The sequence below is a fragment of the Anolis carolinensis genome, unplaced genomic scaffold, assembly GCF_035594765.1.
Source record: "Anolis carolinensis isolate JA03-04 unplaced genomic scaffold, rAnoCar3.1.pri scaffold_9, whole genome shotgun sequence".
Classification (NCBI taxonomy): Eukaryota; Metazoa; Chordata; class Lepidosauria; order Squamata; family Dactyloidae; genus Anolis; species Anolis carolinensis.
In genome coordinates this window covers 18,073,819-18,092,039 of record NW_026943820.1, presented here as the reverse complement: position 1 = coordinate 18,092,039, position 18,221 = coordinate 18,073,819, and the positions used below count along the sequence as shown (strand labels likewise).

Below are 18,221 nucleotides of genomic sequence, written 5' to 3'. Positions count from 1 at the left end.
CACCATACTTCGCCACAGCAACGCGTGGCCGGGCACAGCTAGTATATATATATATATATACACACACACACACACAGAGCAGATTTTCAGAAGCATTCCTTTTAGTTGCCCAAAAACATATACTCTTTCTTAAAATATATTTGCTTTTAAATCATGGTCTCAAGAAACAAAAATAAGCAGACTTCTTAAAAAGTGACATAGTTATTAAGTGTATTATTAATAATAATGTGTATTAAAAGTGTATTATAGTTGGTTTACTCACAAACTTCATGTAATCAGCATATAGGTATGTTGCATATCAATCCAGTTACTGATAGATTTGAAGCAGTTTCTCTATGTAGGTAACACAGGGTATCTTTCTTATAATCAACAGTCAAAAGTCCAAAGCATCTCTCTGTTCTGAGAATCTAATAGAGTCTCTATAGTCTGTTTCAACAAACTTCTAAACTGTACGGTTTCTACTGAAGTCTCTAAGCATACATCTGTTTGTACTGAAATTTCTAAGCATACTGTTCCTAAAATGGAGCCTGAGTCCTGAATAAGCCCAGATCTCATCACACGGTCTGCAAACGGAGAGACATATTGTTGCATGGCTGTTCTATCTAGATGTACAATGCCAAGAATACAAAGACTCCGATTCAGTTTAGGACAAAGAAGCATGCAGAAAATATACTTTTAGATAAGTGTAAAAGAGAGTTATCTTCTACAGAAAGAATAAAGGCTGCAATTGGTTTCCTATGTTTGGAGTTTTACTTGTCATCTTAAAAACAGCAACAACAACGTCCATGTGTTGCTGTGAGTTTTCTGGGCTGTATGGCTATGTTCCAGAAGCATTCTCTCCTGACGTTTCTCCCACATCTTTGGCAGGCATCCTCAGAGGTTGTGAGGTCTGTTGGAAACTAGGCAAGTGGGGTTCATATATCTGTTGAATGTCCAGATATATAAACCCCACCCTGGACATTTCACAGATATATAAACCCCACCTGCCTAGTTTCCAACACTCATACCTCTGAGGATGGCTGCCATAGATGTTGGCGAAACGTCAGGAGAGAATGCTTCTGGAATATGGCCATACAGCCCAGAAAACTCACAGCAACAGCAACCCCGAAGGACGTTAAAACTTTCGACAACATCATTTTTCCTCCTTTTTGTACAAGCAAGATGGTCTTCGTTTCAAATATACATCACAAGGCTGCAAGTTAATTCTTCCCTATAAACAAATTCTTACAGTCACGAACACCTTAAGATCAATAGGGTTACCAAAGTGAAATTGAATAGTGTTGTGCAACTTTAATGGTTGTGTACATGAAGGAATTTCAGCAGGTGTTGCTTGTTACATGGTTGTGTGATAAGGACATTATGGCCTTGTCAAAGGGCAGTTTTAAACAACTATTTAAATTAGGATGTGGATTAAAGTGAGCCGGTTGCTGGAGAGTGTAAACACAGGAACAGGGCTTTATAGGTCGGAACCAGCATTGAGAATGTGTAAGGATATTCTTTTAAGCTTTGCAAGCTTTTCCAGCAAGTAAGGGATACATTTCTGTTACTGTGTGACAGTTTGACAGGCTTTAGATGCCATCTACCCTGTTTCCCCTAAAATAAGACATCCTTAGAAAATAAGACCTAGTAGAGGTTTTGCTGAATTGCTAAATATAAGACCTCCACTGAAAGTAAGACCTAGCAAAGCTTTTGTTTGGAATTATGCCCGCCAAACAGAACACCAGAGCATGCAGGATCGGTAAATGTATGTACCATAGAGTGTTGTACATGGAAATAATAGTAGTAACAAGAAATTCTTGGTAGGATTCACAGTTTGGCTGGTTATGCTGGTTTGCAATGACAACTACTGTACAGTATATAATAAGTGTTCGTTTTTTGTTCAACAATAAATGTGAATTCTTCGTGGAAAAATAAGACATCCCCTGAAAATAAGACCTAGAGCATCTTTGGGAGAAAAAATTAATATAAGACACTGTCTTATTTTCGGGGAAACACGGTATGAACTGTTTCCTTTTAATCCTATTCCTGGATGCAGCTCTTTGCTGTGGACATGGCAATGTTTCAAAACGTGAAATGTGAGATAAGACAGAATGAGCGAAGAAGCTTATGTAACCCTTACAGGAGGTGACTAACTGTAGCTTGAACTGTAACTCGCACAAAGTTTAATAGATGGACACAACCTGGCAAGGGAGATGGACGTGCTGAATGCTCGCAGTATCCTGGTGACTGGGTCCAATCGGGGGATTGGCTTTGAGCTGGTCAGGCAGCTGGCAGAGAGAAGCAACGGCCCAGAATGGATCTTTGCCACCTGCCGGGACCCACAAGGACCACGTTCCCAGGTAAGCCTCATGGTGGTTTTGGGAAGGGTGGCTGGATGCGGGACAGACTTGTTCATGGCCAGGGGATGGTGCCCAAATCAGTGGAACTCTTTGCTTCTTTGGGGCAGAACCAGCCCAATCCTTTTTGCTCCCTGAAATCAATCAACCTGTAGACCAGGGGTCCCGAAACTAAGGCCCGGGGGTCACATGCGGCCCATAGAAGCCATTTATCCGGCCCCCACCTCCTCCATCGCCCAGTGCGCACCTTCCAGAGCTTTGCTTGTTTATAATGGTATTTTTATTTAATTAATAATTAATTATCAAGGGGGTGCTTTGCTAGTGCTTTTGGTGCACAAAGGCAGAAGGGCTGTGGCGCAGGCTGGAGAGCAGCTGCAATGAATCACTGCAATGAATCACTCTGACCAGGAAGTCATGAGTTCGAGGCCCGCTCGGAGCCATGTTTGTCTTGTCTTTGTTCTATGTTAAAAGGCATTGAATGTTTGCCTGTATGTGTAATGTGATCCGCCCTGAGTCCTCTTCGGGGTGAGAAGGTTGGAATATAAATGCTGCAAATAAATAAATAAATAAAGGGTCTGGACTATATGGCCCAAGGGGATTATTATTATTATTATTATTATTATTATTATTGACACAGACATAGTATAACACAGCAAACGAGATACATATACTGGATTTCGTATCACAAAATCACAAGTTCCCAAGCCTTTAGGGCTGTGTGATGTATTATTATTATTATTATTATTATTATTATTATTATTACAGTAGAGTCTCACTTATCCAACACTCGCTTATCCAACATTCTGGATTATCCAACACATTTTTGTAGTCAATGTTTTCAATACATTGTGATATTTTGGTGCTAAATTCGTAAATACAGTAATTACTACATAGCATTACTCCGTACTGAACTACTTTTTCTGTCAAATTTGTTGTATAACATGATGTTTTGGTGCATAATTTGTAAAATCATAACCTAATTTGATGTTTAATAGGCTTTTCCTTAATCTCTCCTTATTATCCAACATATTCGCTTATCCAACATTCTGCCGGCCCATTTACGTTGGATAAGTGACTCTACTGTATTATTATTATTATTATTATTATTATTATTATTATTATTATTATTAACAACATTGAGGCTGGGTGGCCATCTGTCAGGGGTGCTTGTGATTTTGATGCACAAAGGTAGAAGGGGGTTGGATTAAATGGCTCAAGAGGTCTCTTCCAACCCTATTTTTCTTATGATTATTATTATTAACATTGAGGCTGTATTTGTTCCCGTTTGGTTTTTTTAACTTCAAAATAAGAGATGTGCAGTGTGCATAGGAATTGGTTTATAGTTTTTTTTTTCAACTATAGTCCGGCCCTCCAACGGTTTGAGGGACCGTGAACAGGCCCCTTGTTTAAAAAGTTTGGGGACCCCTGCCCTAGACATTCAATTGAAGGGAAGCAAGATTTTCTTCCTAATTTTGGATGGTCATCGACTGAAGTCGAGTGATGGGAAATAGAGGGCTGATGTCCCATCAACACTGCTATATAATCCAGTTTCTGAATCCAGATTATCTGATTTGAACTGAAGGGAGCAGAGTGAGTCCCGCTGTTAGCCCCATATTCTGCCAAACTAGCAGTTTGAAAACATGCAAATGTGAGTAGATCAATAGGTACCGCTCCGACAGGAAGGTAACAGGGGTGTCTACAGACAATGCCAGTTCTTTGGCTTAGAAATAGAGTACAGATTTTTACACACACATACATATATATATATATATATATATATATGGCCCTTGGTGGCACAGTATGCTAAAGCGCTGAACTGCTTTAGACTTAAACTATAATAAAGTGAGTAAACATCGTTGACATACGACAGAGGAATTGTTGAAGGAAGAATACAGGTCAGGCCGGGCCGGGCTTTAGCACAGCAGGTTAATCACCAAGCTGCATAAATCTTGCCAGCCAGAAGGTTGAGAGTTTTAAGCCCAGGTCAGAGTGAGCCCAGCTTTAGCCCAGCTTCTGCCTACCTAGCAATTAGAAAACAATTTTTTTTTCGTGTCAGGAGCAACCGGAGTTGCTTCTGGAGTGAGAGAATTGGTCGTCTGCAAGGACGTTGCCCAGGGGACGCCCGGATGTTTTGATGTTTTTACCATCCTTGTGGGAGGCTTCTCTCATGTCCCCGCATGGAGCTGGAGCTGATAGAGGGAGCTCATCCACACTCTCCCCAGGTGGGATTCGAACCTGGCAGCTTTTCAGGTCAGCAACCCAATCTTCAAGTCACTTAGTCCACTACGCCATCTGGGGGCTCCAGAAAAGAAATATGAGTAGATAAATAGGAACTGAATTAAATCTGGGAGGTATGTAGGCTTGGCATTTGATCAGAGGGCCCCTGGTGTTGGCGCAGTGTGTTAAAGCGCTGAGCTGCTCAACTTGCAGACCAAAAGGTCCCAGGTTCAAATCCCGGAACGGAATGAGCGCCCGCTGTTAGCCCCAGCTCCTGCCAACCTAGCAGTTCGAAAACATGCAAATGTGAGTAGATCAATAGGTACTGCTCCGGCGGGAAGGTAACGGCGCTCCATGCAGTCATGCCGGCCACATGACCTTGGAAGTGTCTACGGACAATACTGGTTCTTCGTCTTAGAAACAGAGATGAGCACCAACCCCCAGAGTCGGTCGCGACTGGACTTAATGTCACGGGAAAACCTTTACCTTTACCTTATCTGAGTCAACGGTCCCATCTACACCCCGGCATATAAAATCCAGATTATCTTCTTTGAACTGGATTATATAGCAGTGTAGATTCATGTAATCCAGTTCAAAGCAGACAATCTGGATTATTTGATTTGAATCTGGATTATACGGCAGTGTAGATCCAGCCTATGCTGCCATATTTTACAGTTCAAAGCTGATAATCTAGAATCAGAAACTGGATTATATGGCAGTGTACATGTGGCCTGCATTGAACTGGATTGTATGACTGGAGACTCCTATCCTGTTCAATGCAGTTAAACCTCATTATAGGGCAGTGTAGATGGGTCTTGGGTAAAGAAGATGCTTTTTCTCACAGTGCATGTTGATATATAGCAGTGTAGATTCATATAATGTTGGTTTGATAATATTTGGCAGTGTAGAATGGGCCTTAGATGATCTTCTGATTAAAACAAAGGCATTACCACACATGGAACAAAAGCCAAACCAAATAAAGACATTTGCCCTTCAGCCTCTGGAAACTGCACAATCAAACTTTGTACCAGCCTGAGTCAGTTTGCAAGATCACCGGTTAACTGAGTGCAAAAAACAAAACAAAAAACCCAGTTAACTACCGATTGTGTCCTTGGATGAAATAAAGCAATTTCCTTATCAGTGGCAAGGAGAATGTACTTTAAAAAAATCAGAATGCTGTGGATTGCGAAATTTTATTAACGTGTATTTTGATAATCAAACAATAAACCTTTGTTCCTTGCCAAATAATAACCTAATCTGCATTAACAGAGTCTCAGAATGTATTGTAAGAAATAGGAATCTGGTTTTCATCTAGTTTGCACTTTGTGGAAAAGGGGCAGTACATATTCCTGCCACCCACCCAGCCAGTCACACATACATTTACTTAAATATTATCAAATACTTATTTAGGACTCCACGGAGCAAGGATGTTTGCTAAAGTAATGTTCAAGTTGCAATACAGTAGAGTCTCACTTATCCAACATAAACGGGCCGGCAGAACGTTGGATAAGCGAATACGTTGGATAATAAGGAGGGATTCAGGAAAAGCCTATTACACATCAAATTAGGTTATGATTTTACAAATTAAGCACCAAAACATCATGTTTAACAACAAATTTGACAGAAAAAGTAGTTCAATACACAGTAATGCTATGTAGTAATTACTGTATTTACGAATTTAGCACCAAAATATCACGATGTATTGAAAACATTAACTACAAAAATGTGTTGGATAATCCAGAACGTTGGATAAGCGAGTGTTGGATAAGTGAGACTCTACTGTATTTGAAGCCAAAATTCAGCTGTCCGCCAAAGGGGCGGGATGAGGATAAGCTGCTCGGCATGCCTGCTACTTGCAAACCAGATCAACATGCAAACTGGGTTTGAAAGCAACAGGAACTGAGGTTTGTTAGTTTCAGGCCTGAAAGAATGTCTGATACAGAGTCTTCACTCAAAAGGATTAGGGCATAAACATGTAATGCAGTGCAAGGCATTTTATCACCTTTAACAGCCATTCAAAATCCCAGCATTGGTTGGCTGAAAAGTGGCCAAGCTTGGATCTGGGTTCTTGTTGTTGTGGAATCCCTGTGATGTTAGAGGTGGACAGAGTCTCCCTCATGGCATGAAAAGTGAAAATCTGTTGGGTTGTTGTATGTTTTCCGGGCTGTATGAAGAGCTGTTATTTGTCCATTTGAAGCTGAAGTGGTTTTGAGGGTCTTCCCAGGAGGAAAAGGCTGGACTTGGCAAATTGTTTCAGGCAATATACAAACAGTCTAAGACAGGGGTCCCCGAACTACGGCCCGGGGGCCACATGCGGCCCATCGAAGCCATTTATCCAGCCCCCATGACACAAAGGCTGAAGGGTTGGGCTAAATGACCCAAGGGTTCTCTTCCAACCCTCATTATTATTATTATTATTATTATTATTATTATTATTATTATTATTATTATTATCATTTTATTATGACACAGCAAACAAGATAGACATGCTGGATTTCATATCACAAAATCACAAGTCGAACACTTCCCAAGTGTCTAGGACTGTGTGATATATTTTCGGATGATGTGTGCAGATCCCAGCAGGGTGGCCTTTTGCAGTTGGCAGATCATAATTTTGTCAATGTCTATTGTTTCCAAATGCCGGCTGAGATTTTTTGGCACGGCACCCAGTGTGCCGATCACCACCGGGACCACCTGCACTAGTTTCTGCCAGAGTCTTTGAAGTTCAATCTTGAGGTCCTGATAGCGGCTGAGTTTTTCCTGTTGTTTTTCGTCAATGCGACTGTCACCTGGGATGGCAACATCAATGATCCAAACCTTTTTCTTTTCCACAACTGTGATGTCTGGTGTGTTGTGTTCCAGAACTTTGTCAGTCTGGATTCGGAAGTCCCACAGTATCTTTGCGTGCTCATTTTCCAATACTTTTGCAGGTTTGTTATTAATATAATAATAATAATAGTTATTATTATTATTATTATTATTATTATTATTATTATTGACACAATGACACAGTCTGACACAGCAAACAAGATAGATATGCTGGATTATTATTATTATTATTATTATTATTATTATTATTATTATTATTATTATTATTATTATTGCTCGGTGACCACATGGCCAACTATAGTCCGGCCCTCCAATGGTCTGAGGGATCATGAACTGGCCCCCAGTTTTAAAAGTTTGGGGACCCCTGGCCTAAGACATGATTATAGGTTGGGTCTGATGTACACAAAAGAGCAAGCCTCAGAGACAATGAGGAGATGATGCAAACATAAGCAGTTAAGTGGAAGGCATACAGATTTCATCACAGTGCAGTTTGTGACTATTCTCAGCTTCCAGATCCCCTTAGGAAATGGGAGATCCTTTGTTGACAGGATTAATCCTTTCCTGTTAGTATTGTCCCTTTGAGTGAGCTCACCTCCAAGTTAGATATTGAAAGATTTTCACTAACACTGATATTTTATTTATTTATTTATTTATTTATTTATTTATTAGTCAGGAGCAACTTGAGTTGCTTCTGGAGTGAGAGAATTGGCCATCTGCAAGGACGTTGCCCAGGGGACGCCCGGATGTTTTTTTGATGTTTTTTTACCATCCTTGTGGGAGGCTTCTCTCATGTCTCCGCATGGAGCTGGAGCTGATAGAGGGAGCTCATCCGTGCTCTCCCCAGGTGGGATTCGAACCTGGCAGCCTTCAGATCAGCAAGTCACGAGGCTTTAGTTCACTAGGCCACCGGCAGCTCCATAACACAGATATAATATTACATTTTAAAATTTCTCTACATGTGCTGGATTGTACCTGCACATATTAATTTCAGAATATCTTAGTCTCTTTTAACCTAAAGCATAGACAGTATACCTGAGCCCTAACTAGTTTATAATCATGTGTACACCATAAACCATGAATGATGTTTAAAGGGAAAACCAGAGATATATATGGTTCTACTAGCTGTGCCCGGCCACGCGTTGCTGTGACGAAGTATGGTGGTATGTAAAATAAAGTATTGAGGAATTGGTGGTAGTTAAGGTAAAGGGTAAAGGTTTTCCCCTGACATTAAGTCCATTATAAATGGGTTCTATAGCTGTGTGGAAGGGCCTTGAGTCTACACTGCCATATAATCCAGTTAAAATCAGATAATTTGTATTTTATAGGCAGTGTGGAAGAGGCCTAAGTGAGGCCTAACTCTGCCTGTCCCCTGGGCTGAGTGGGTTGCTATGAGACCAAGTGGGCGGAGCTTAGCCTTCTAACTGGCAGCAATTGGATAAAAACAATTATTCCTCTCCCTTTAATTAGGACTTTATTTTTCTTTTCTTTTTGATGTATGAACGTAGAGGCACGGATGAGGGGTTGTGCTGCCAAGTTTAGTGTTTCTGGGATGTGTAGTTTTGTTGTTTTGTCCTAGGCCGAAATTTCATTACCCTTTTATATATATAGAAGGCTTGGAGCCAAACTCTTTTGTCAGGGGATTTGGGATCGATCTATTGTGTTAGGTTTCCCTTCCACTTTTGATTTCAATGAATAACTAGTTATGGTAATGCTCTCTGGAATGACCTGCTTGTATGACCATCCATATATATATATATATATATATATATATATATATATATATATATATATATATACATATATATATACTAGCTGTGCCCGGCCACGCGTTGCTGTGGCGAAGTATGGTGGTATGGGAAATAAAGTATTGAGGAATTGGTGGCAGTTAAGGTAAAGGGTAAAGGTTTTCCCCTGACATTAAGTCCAGTTGTGTCCGACTGCACACTGAAGTGGATTATATGGCGGCGTGGAGTCAAGATAATCCAGTTCAAAGCAGATAATATAAGATTATAAATGGGTTATATAGCTGTGTGGAAGGGCCTTGAGTCTACACTGCCATATAATCCAGTTCAAATCTGATAATCTGTATTTTATAGGCAGTGAGGAAGAGGCCTAAGTGAGGCCTAACTCTGCCTGTCCCCTGGGCTGAGTGGGTTGCTAGGAGACCAAGTGGACAGAGCTTGGCCTTTTAACTGGCAGCAATTGGAATAAAAACAATTATTCCTCTCCCTCTAATTAGGACTTTATTTTTCTTTTTTTGTTGTTGTATGAACGCAGAGGCATGGATGAGGGGTTGTGCTGCCAAATTTAGTGTTTCTGGGGTGTGCAGTTTTGTTGTTTTGTCCTAGGCCGAAATTTCATTACCCTTTTATATATATAGATGTATATATATATAATTTAGTTGATACAGTCTGTGCTGAAAATGGAAGGTTGACACACCTTAAACTCGATGTTCCCTTTTAATCATTCTCGAATGTTCCCTTTCAATCGCTCTTCGATTTATACCAGGAACTGGAGTCTAGAATATATGACAAACCGCTGGCTTTGGTATGTTTCAGGAGTTGAAGAATTTGGCTGCCAAGCACCAGGAGGTAAAGATCATCCAACTAGGTATGTGTATTTGTGTCCCCCCCCTCCCCGTTCCTTCTGATGACAAGAAGTATTCCTCTAAGTTTTTGGAGAAATAAGACCAATTTATAAATCCAATTTATTAACAGAATTGACTCATTGAAAATGGTGAGTCAACACTATACTTTACAATTGTATCAATTTGACAGGGACAGTTTTGTTTTAAACTGCTTTTAAAATGTCCCATTTCTTTTTCCTTTTCCCTCTTTCTACATTTCTCCTTGGATTGTTGCAAATTACTGTATATACTCGAGTATAAGCGACCCTAATATAAGCCGAGGCACCTCATTTTACCACAAAAAACTGGGGAAACGTATTGACTCGAGTATAAGCCGAGGGTGGAAAATGCAGCAGTTACTGGTAAATTTCAAAATGAAAATAGATCCCAATGAAATTATATTGAGCCATCAGTAGGTTAAAGGTTTTTCAATATTTACCGTATTTCAAAGAAAAACAGTAAACTAGCTCTGTAAGTGGAAAGGTAGAGCCAACAAAAACAATATGGTATTAACAATAAAATAATAATAATAATAATAATAATAATAATAATAATAATAATAATAATAACCTTGTACCCTGCCCTATCTCCCCATGGGGACTCAGGTCAGCTTCCAACATAGTAACAGGCAAATATTCAGTGCCTATATAAACAATGCAGAGCTAGATATAGATCTATAATTATATATACTAATTTCACATTTGCATTTCCCCCTAAAACATTTGCAAATCCTCTCTCTATATATGTGCATTTCCCTCCAGCAATATTTGCAAGCCCGATATATTTATGTTTATATCTATCTAGAAATCTCTATGTGTGTGGGTGTGCATTTCCCCTACAATATTTGCAAACCCTATATATCTATATTCATATATATCTATCTACACATCTCTCTCTATATAGATAATTATATCTGTATAGGATTTGCAAAGACTCGCAAACATATGAGGCAAAAATTCATATGCAAAATAATGTATACACACAGATACAGATATACAGGTACATTAAAATCTCTAGATATCTATATGTTTATAGGATTTGCAAAGACTTGCAAACATATGAGGGGGGAAATCATGTCTTACTGGTTGGGCTTTGTAATAGATTTGATATTTGCTTACTTAGAAAGCTTTAAAATATTTTTTGGTGGTAGATACCACGGATCCATCCAGCATTGAAGCTGCTGTAGCCAAGGTAACTGAGCTGCTGAAAGGATCTGGACTGAATCTGTTGGTAAACAATGCTGGCATTTTAAAGGTACTTACCCAGGAAACACCCCAGTCCATGTCTGAAATCTACGAGACGAATGTGATTGGACCCATGATAGTGAGCCAGGTAAGATGCTCTTACCATCCTTTCTTCATAAAATTATTTTCTCATTTTCTAAATTTTCACTGTTTACAGGGTAGATGCTCAACGCAAAAATGAAAGAGATTGGATATAGCATGTGAATAATCAGATAAAATCTCAGCAAAAAAGAAATGGGAACTCCCATTACTTTTTTACTTTTTGGTGAAGAGAAAAAATAACCTCCACTTTTCTCCTTTATTTATTTATTTATTTATTTATTTATTTATTTATTTATTTATTTACAGTATTTATATTCCGCCCTTCTCACCCCGAAGGGGACTCAGGGTGGATCACATTACACATATAGGCAAACATTCAATGCCTTTTAACATAGAACAAAGACAAGACAAACATAGGCTCCGAGCCGGGCCTCGAACTCATGACCTCCTGGTCAGAGTGATTCATTGCAGCTGGTTGCAGCTGGCTTGCTCTCCAGCCTGCGCCACAGCCCGGGTCCCGTTTATAAATGCAATAATAATAATAAATGCAATAATAATAATAAAACCAGAGTGAATTAATAAATATATTATTATTAAGAATAATAAAAATAGAGTAAAATAAATGTAATAGTAGCAACAATAATAGAGAAAAATAATAAATGTACCATATATTCTCGAGTATAAGCTGACCCAAATATAAGCCAACCAGGACCCTCACCCGAGTATAAGCTGAGGGGGGCTTTTTCAGTCTTTAAAAAAGGCTGAAAAACTAGGCTTATACTCGAGTATATACAGTATGTATAAATTGATGGTGACTATGTTGAATGGTAGTTTTGTGTAGAGGATAGTTCAGGCTATGATCTGTATCAACGTCTACTCTTATAGGTTCGTTCCTAATGTTTTAATGACACAGGAGGCAAAACTTTTTGACCCACTCTCGTACAATCCATGAAGAGCCACTGACAAGGCTCTCTCCTGGGTCTTTGCCAAGTATGCTTATGAAAGAGAAAGCCTTCACATCTAAGCTTTATAGGGATAATAAGCAGCACTTTGAACAGACCTGTAGCCAGTTAGTTTGTTTCAATCGGGGTGAGGTGGGGGGGTTATATGTTCCCTATAACCAGCCCCAATTGATAGTGTGATGCCTCTAAGCTGCGAGAGCACTGGGAACCAGACACGGAGGCCAATAAACAATCTAATATCTTTATTAAAGAAATAAAAGATTCAAACAAAAATAAGCAGAGTATTTAGTCCAGTAATAGTCCTTTTAGGAAAGGTCAATTATAGTCCAGTAATATGAAGTTAGATGTCCAGTATTAGAGTTCAAAGTTTTAAATCCAATAACCGAAACACACTCAAACTTCCAAGCAGTTTGAGTGGAGAATTAAGCAAGGTCTTTCAAGAGTCCCAGGTTCAATGTCCAAGGCTAGGATAACAAGGCAAGGCAAAGTTGGTCGTGGTGGAACTGAATCGCAGTCCAGACTTGGCAGGGCGACGAGACGCAACGCCCGGTCTACTCGAGAGTAGCGCGCCACAGGAACTAGAGACGATGTTGGTTTCCCAACTGACACGTTGACACCGCGATGGCCAGCCTGCGCATAGAACTTTTATGGGACTTCGAATCACCCCTCAAACCAGGTGCCTGAACACTTTTTCCCAAGGGAAATGGACTGAAGACAACAACTTGCCAGATGCAAACCTCCCTGGAAACTCTCAAGGGAATTGGTTTAATTAGCGTCCTCTCTCTCCGCTAATCTCTCGCTTTTCCTCCTATTCTCCTTCTCAGAGCGGAATGTTTTCAGAAACAATCTCCTATCAAAAGGAGCACTCTCCGGGGAACCAGGCTCTGTTTCAAGGGCTTTTGTAATTAACTTTGGGCTAAAACTGTCAACAGGGAACATCTGGAAGGGAGCAGAATCTTGCTGGGTTGGCACAAACCCCATATCCTCTTCAGTCTGATCCATAATGGCTGCGGGGTCATGACTCAAGGGTCCCTGAGACATTACAGATAGCTCCTACTGCAGCTTTTGCACTTGCGATGTACTTCCCATGGAGTGGTCAGTAGTCTTTGGTTCTTTCTTCTGTTTCTCCAGGCATTCCTGCCCTTGCTGAAGAAGGCATCTCAGGAAAGCGCCCACAAAGGCATGAGCTGCAGCAAAGCAGCCATTGTCAACATGTCCAGTGAAGGCGGATCCATCACTTCGGTCACTATACCAATTCTTGTCTCTTATCTTTGCAGTAAGGTATGGCAGAAAGTGTGAAAACATGGGTTGTATTAAACAATATTGTTTATTTTTAAAAAAACATTTTATTTATGATTTTTGTGGTACAATGAAAGAGGAGGGAAGCATAAATTTGAGAAGTCAAAAAAAGACTTTAAAAAAAGAAAAAGAAAAGAGAAAAAAAAGAAAAAGAGAAAGAACCAAATCCCCACCACCCTCCCTCTTCTTTACGTTACCTTCCAGCTCCCCTGCTCTGCGATTTATCTCTTACTTTTCCCGATTTTCCCGACCCAGTTTCCTTAAAACCCAAGAGTGTCTATACATAAACAACAGTTCTCCCTATATTTCCAAGCTCCTTTTTTCCTTCAAGTATTTGCTTAAGTTGCTCCAGTCCGTTTTTGTTCTTGTTTGATATTTTTGTGAAATTATCTGCGTTAATATGTCCATATTTTGTATGTCCATCAATTTCAATGTCCATTGCTCTAGCGACGGTATTTCCGATGTTTTCCAAAGTTTCGCAATCACAGTTCTGGCTGCACTTTTTTATATATAAAAGAATGATGGCATCAGGGCAGCGGACAAGACAACAAAACTACAGGCCCCCCAACCTCGAAATTTGACAACACAACCCATCATCCACGGCTCTAGGTTGATACAACAAAAAGAAAAGGAAAATAAATTCCTAATTAGAGGGAGAGGAATAATAGTTTTTATCCAATTGCTGCCAGTTAGAAGGCTAAGCTCCGCCCACTTGGTCTCCTAGCAACCCACTCAGCCCAGGGCACAGGCACAGTTTGGCCTTAGGCCTCTTCCACACTGCCTATAAAATACAAATTATCTGATTTTAACTGGATTATATGGCAGTGCAGACTCAAGGCCCTTCTACACAGCTATATAACCCATTTATAATCTTGTATTTCTGCTTTGAACTGGATTATCTTGACTCCACACTGCCATATAATCCACTTCATTGTGCATTTTATACAGCTGTGAAGAAGGGACCTCATATAATCCAGTTCTAAGAAGATTATAAATATAATATGTAATAATATGTAATATAAGATTATAAATATAATATGTAATAATTACTGTGATATAATAATACAGAACAATATAATCTCTAAAATCAGGACAGTAAATAAAGAGCAACACTCTGAAAGCATAAGCCACAGCAATGTGTGGCCGGGCAAAGCTAGTATCATATATATAAACAGTTTTTCAGTATTCAAGTCCATGTAAAAGTCTGTTAACCCTAATAAAAAGTATTCCGGTTTTAATATGAATTTTGTTTGTAGTATGGTCTCCATCTCCTTCTTTATTATTCTCCAAAACCTTTTGATCTTCTTGCACCCCCACCACATGTGAAAGAGATCCCCCTTTTCTTTTCTACATTTCCAATATTCTTCCCCCTTCTTTCCCTTGTTAAATTTTGCCAATTTTGCCGGTGTAAGATACCACCTAAAGAAAATTTTATACCAGCTCTCCTTTATAGCTGTTGAGTATGTGTATTTTAATCTCTTTTGCCAACATCTTTCCCATTCTTCAAAGTTTATAGTATGCCCAAATTCCCTCGCCCATATAGTCATATCTTTTACAAAGACCTCTTCTGTTTCCCATTACTGGCAGATCAAAGAATGTTTTAAAATAGATAATCAAACAGGATTTGAGAGAAATGACACAATTTGGGATAAAGTTCTAAAGCTCGAGAAGAAAGTAATTAAAGTGTTATATCAACAGCTCTTGATTTAAACAATATTGTTTAGATTTGAGTTGACGTTCTGTCCATAGTGCAAACATGAAATATCATTCTATTGCTAGTTTATGGAACTAAATATATGTTGCTCTGGCATTTCTCCTTTCTAGGCTGCTCTAAACATGCTTACCAAGTGCCAGTCCCTGGAATTTGGCAAAGAGGACATCCTGTGCATTGCATTGCATCCTGGATGGGTGGAGACAGACATGGGAAAGTCAGTGGTAAGTCATTTCATGGTGAAAATCACTTCTAGTTTTTAAGGGGGGGGGGGGAGTGAAACAGAACTCAAAAAACTGGGAAATACTGGCAGAATTGCACCGCATAGCTCCATGGGATGGTGGGGGGAGATAGTTGAGAGGACCTTTTGAGAAATAAACAGTGGTGTTGGTAGGACCAGCATTTGGCGTGGGGAGTTTAATCAGTTGCATTTTGCTTGCTATCAACACTTTGTCCACCTATATATCAGATCAGATGTTTGCCGTTCATGGTGAATGAAAGTTATGAAGCGTGGTGAAATGTTTGGAGCAGATCTTTCCAAACTTTTCATGTTGGTGACACTTTTTTTGACATGCATCTTTCGCGACACTAATTCCGTTTACTAGCAAATTGGAGATTAAACCAACCCCTCATTCATTATATATTATATAATATACTATTTAAAACATTATATATATATATATATACACACACACACACACATACATACAGTGTACCCTCACTACTTCGCAGTTCACTTTTCGTGGATTCACTGTTTCGCGGTTTTTCAATAAACTCTAAAATACAATTATAAATCATAAAAAATTACAATTTAAAGCCCAAGGAGGGGAGGAAGGAGAAGCCAAAGGGAGAGAAAATGTGCCCAAGTGGCAACGGGAGGAGGAGGAGGCGATTTATCAATACACAATTGGTTGATAAGACTTAAAATAGTGTATAACTACTAAAATAATGCATAAATATTAAAATAAATATAGTGTCCCTACTTCACGGATTTTCATTTATTGCGGGTGGTCCTGGAACCTAATCCCAGCAATAAGTGAGGGAACACTGTGTGTGTGTGTGTGTGTGTGTGTGTATACACCTTATAAACAAAATTTGGAATGTTTTCTTGTATACTTCTTATTTACTACAGTTGATATAATAATAATAATAATAATAATAATAATAATAATAATTTATTATTATTATTATTATTATTATTATTATTATTATTATTATTATTTCACTTGGGAAGTGTTTGACTTGTGATTTTGTGATACGAAATCCAGCATATCTATTTTGTTTGCTGTGTCATAATAAAATAATAATAATAATAATAGTAATAATAATAATAATAATAAATAGTAAAGAACTGGTGGGATCACAAACCTGCAAAAGTATTGGAAAATGAGCACGCAAAGATACTGTGGGACTTCTGAATCCAGACTGACAAAGTTCTGGAACACTACACACCAGACATCACAGTTGTGGAAAAGAAAAAGGTTTGGATCATTGATGTCGCCATCCCAGGTGACAGTTGCATTGACTAAAAACAACAGGAAAAACTCAGCCGCTATCAGGACCTCAAGATTGAACTTCAAAGACTCTGGCAGAAACCAGTGCAGGTGGTCCCGGTGGTGATGGGTACATTGGGTGCCATGCCAAAAGATCTCAGCTGGCATTTGGAAACAATAGACATTGACAAAATTTGATCTGCCAACTGCAAAAGGCCACCCTACTGGGATCTGCATGCATCATCCAAAAATACATCACACAGTCCTAGACACTTGGGAAGTGTTCGATTTGTGATTTTGTGATACGAAATCCAGCATATCTATCTTGTTTCTGTGTCATAATAATAATAATAATAATAATAATAATAATAATAACACTTTATTTTTATATCCCGCTCCCATCTCCCCCAGGGGCACTCGGGGCGGCTCAATAGCTACCGTGTTTCCCCAAAAATAAGACAGTGTCTTATATTAATTTTTGCTCCCAAAGATGCTCTAGGTCTTATTTTCAGGGGATGTCTTATTTTTCCATGAAGAAGAATTCACATTTATTATTGAACAAAACAATGAACATTTATTATATACTGTACAGTAGTTGTCATCACAAACCAGCATAATCAGACAAACTGTGCATCCTATCTAGAATTTCTTTTTACTACCAATATTTCCATGTACAACACTCTATGGTACGTACATTGACCGATCCTGCATGCTCTGGTGTTCTGTTTGGCAGGCATGTTTCCAAACAAAAACTTTGCTAGGTCTTACTTTCGGGGGAGGCCTTATATTTAGCAATTCAGCAAGACCTCTACTAGGTCTTATTTTCTGGGGATATCTTATTTTAGGGGAAACAGGGTATGTAGTTTCCACCATAACTATTCCATGGGGTTCATCACAAACATCTTTGTCAACAGATTTTTTTCTGAATCCGAAACTTTTACTGCAACTCAGTCAAGAAATTGTGCAAATTATAAAAATTATAACAGTACTTATACTTGAACAGCACCAGCCCTCAACTTCTGTAGTGAATAAACTTCTTTGGACATTTAGAAGCAGAGGCTGGACGGTCATTTGTTAAGGGTGCTTTGATTGTGCTTTGGTTGCTCTTTTGCTTTTTCCAGTGTGCAAAGCCCAGGGTCATTTGTGAATTCTCTCTTTCCAGGGACAGCCTCCGCTGACAGTAGAGTTCAGTGTGAGAGAGATCCTGAAGACCCTTGCCCATCTTTCAGAGAAAGACAACGGCACCTTTGTGAACTGGGAGGGGAAGGTCCTTCCTTGGTGAAGTTCTGTTCCCAGCAACCTTCAGGAGGAGCTGCTCACCCTCGGCAAGGCAGATGTCATTGTCTTCAATTAAAATAAAAACATAGGCTGGCATCCTGTTAAGTATTTTTCATTGTAAACTGAGTTATGTTCAATATTTTTATTTTCGGGAAGGGGACAGGGACATAGCTATATCTTTGGG

The 18,221-nt window shown here is 39.2% G+C and overlaps 1 protein-coding gene across 2 annotated transcripts; it reads left to right on the top strand.

Annotated features, from left to right (window-relative positions):
• The first annotated feature begins 1,424 nt into the window (after nucleotides 1–1,424).
• Nucleotides 1,425–18,133, top strand: LOC100567736 (C-signal). Of its 2 annotated transcripts, XM_003225335.3 has the most exons (7): nucleotides 1,425–1,485; nucleotides 2,162–2,339; nucleotides 9,941–9,992; nucleotides 11,159–11,340; nucleotides 13,388–13,537; nucleotides 15,380–15,490; nucleotides 17,922–18,133. In XM_003225335.3, exons 2-7 carry the CDS (start codon nucleotides 2,193–2,195, stop codon nucleotides 18,039–18,041), a joined length of 762 nt encoding a protein of 253 aa, XP_003225383.1. In that variant the 5' UTR covers nucleotides 1,425–1,485; nucleotides 2,162–2,192; the 3' UTR covers nucleotides 18,042–18,133. The 2 variants fall into 2 exon arrangements, with proteins under 2 accessions (XP_003225383.1, XP_062817740.1); XM_062961670.1 differs by lacking the exon at nucleotides 1,425–1,485 and having other exon boundaries at nucleotides 2,133–2,339.
• Nucleotides 18,134–18,221: the final 88 nt, after the last annotated feature.

Bases quoted from the DNA above. Each gene is read 5' to 3' on its own strand.
- LOC100567736 (XM_003225335.3), top strand. From the start codon at position 2,193: ATGGACGTGCTGAATGCTCGCAGTATCCTGGTGACTGGGTCCAATCGG. The intron at 9,993-11,158 runs GTATGTGTATTT...TTTTGGTGGTAG, and splicing joins GGTAAAGATCATCCAACTAG to ATACCACGGATCCATCCAGC. The intron at 13,538-15,379 runs GTATGGCAGAAA...TCTCCTTTCTAG, and splicing joins TCTCTTATCTTTGCAGTAAG to GCTGCTCTAAACATGCTTAC.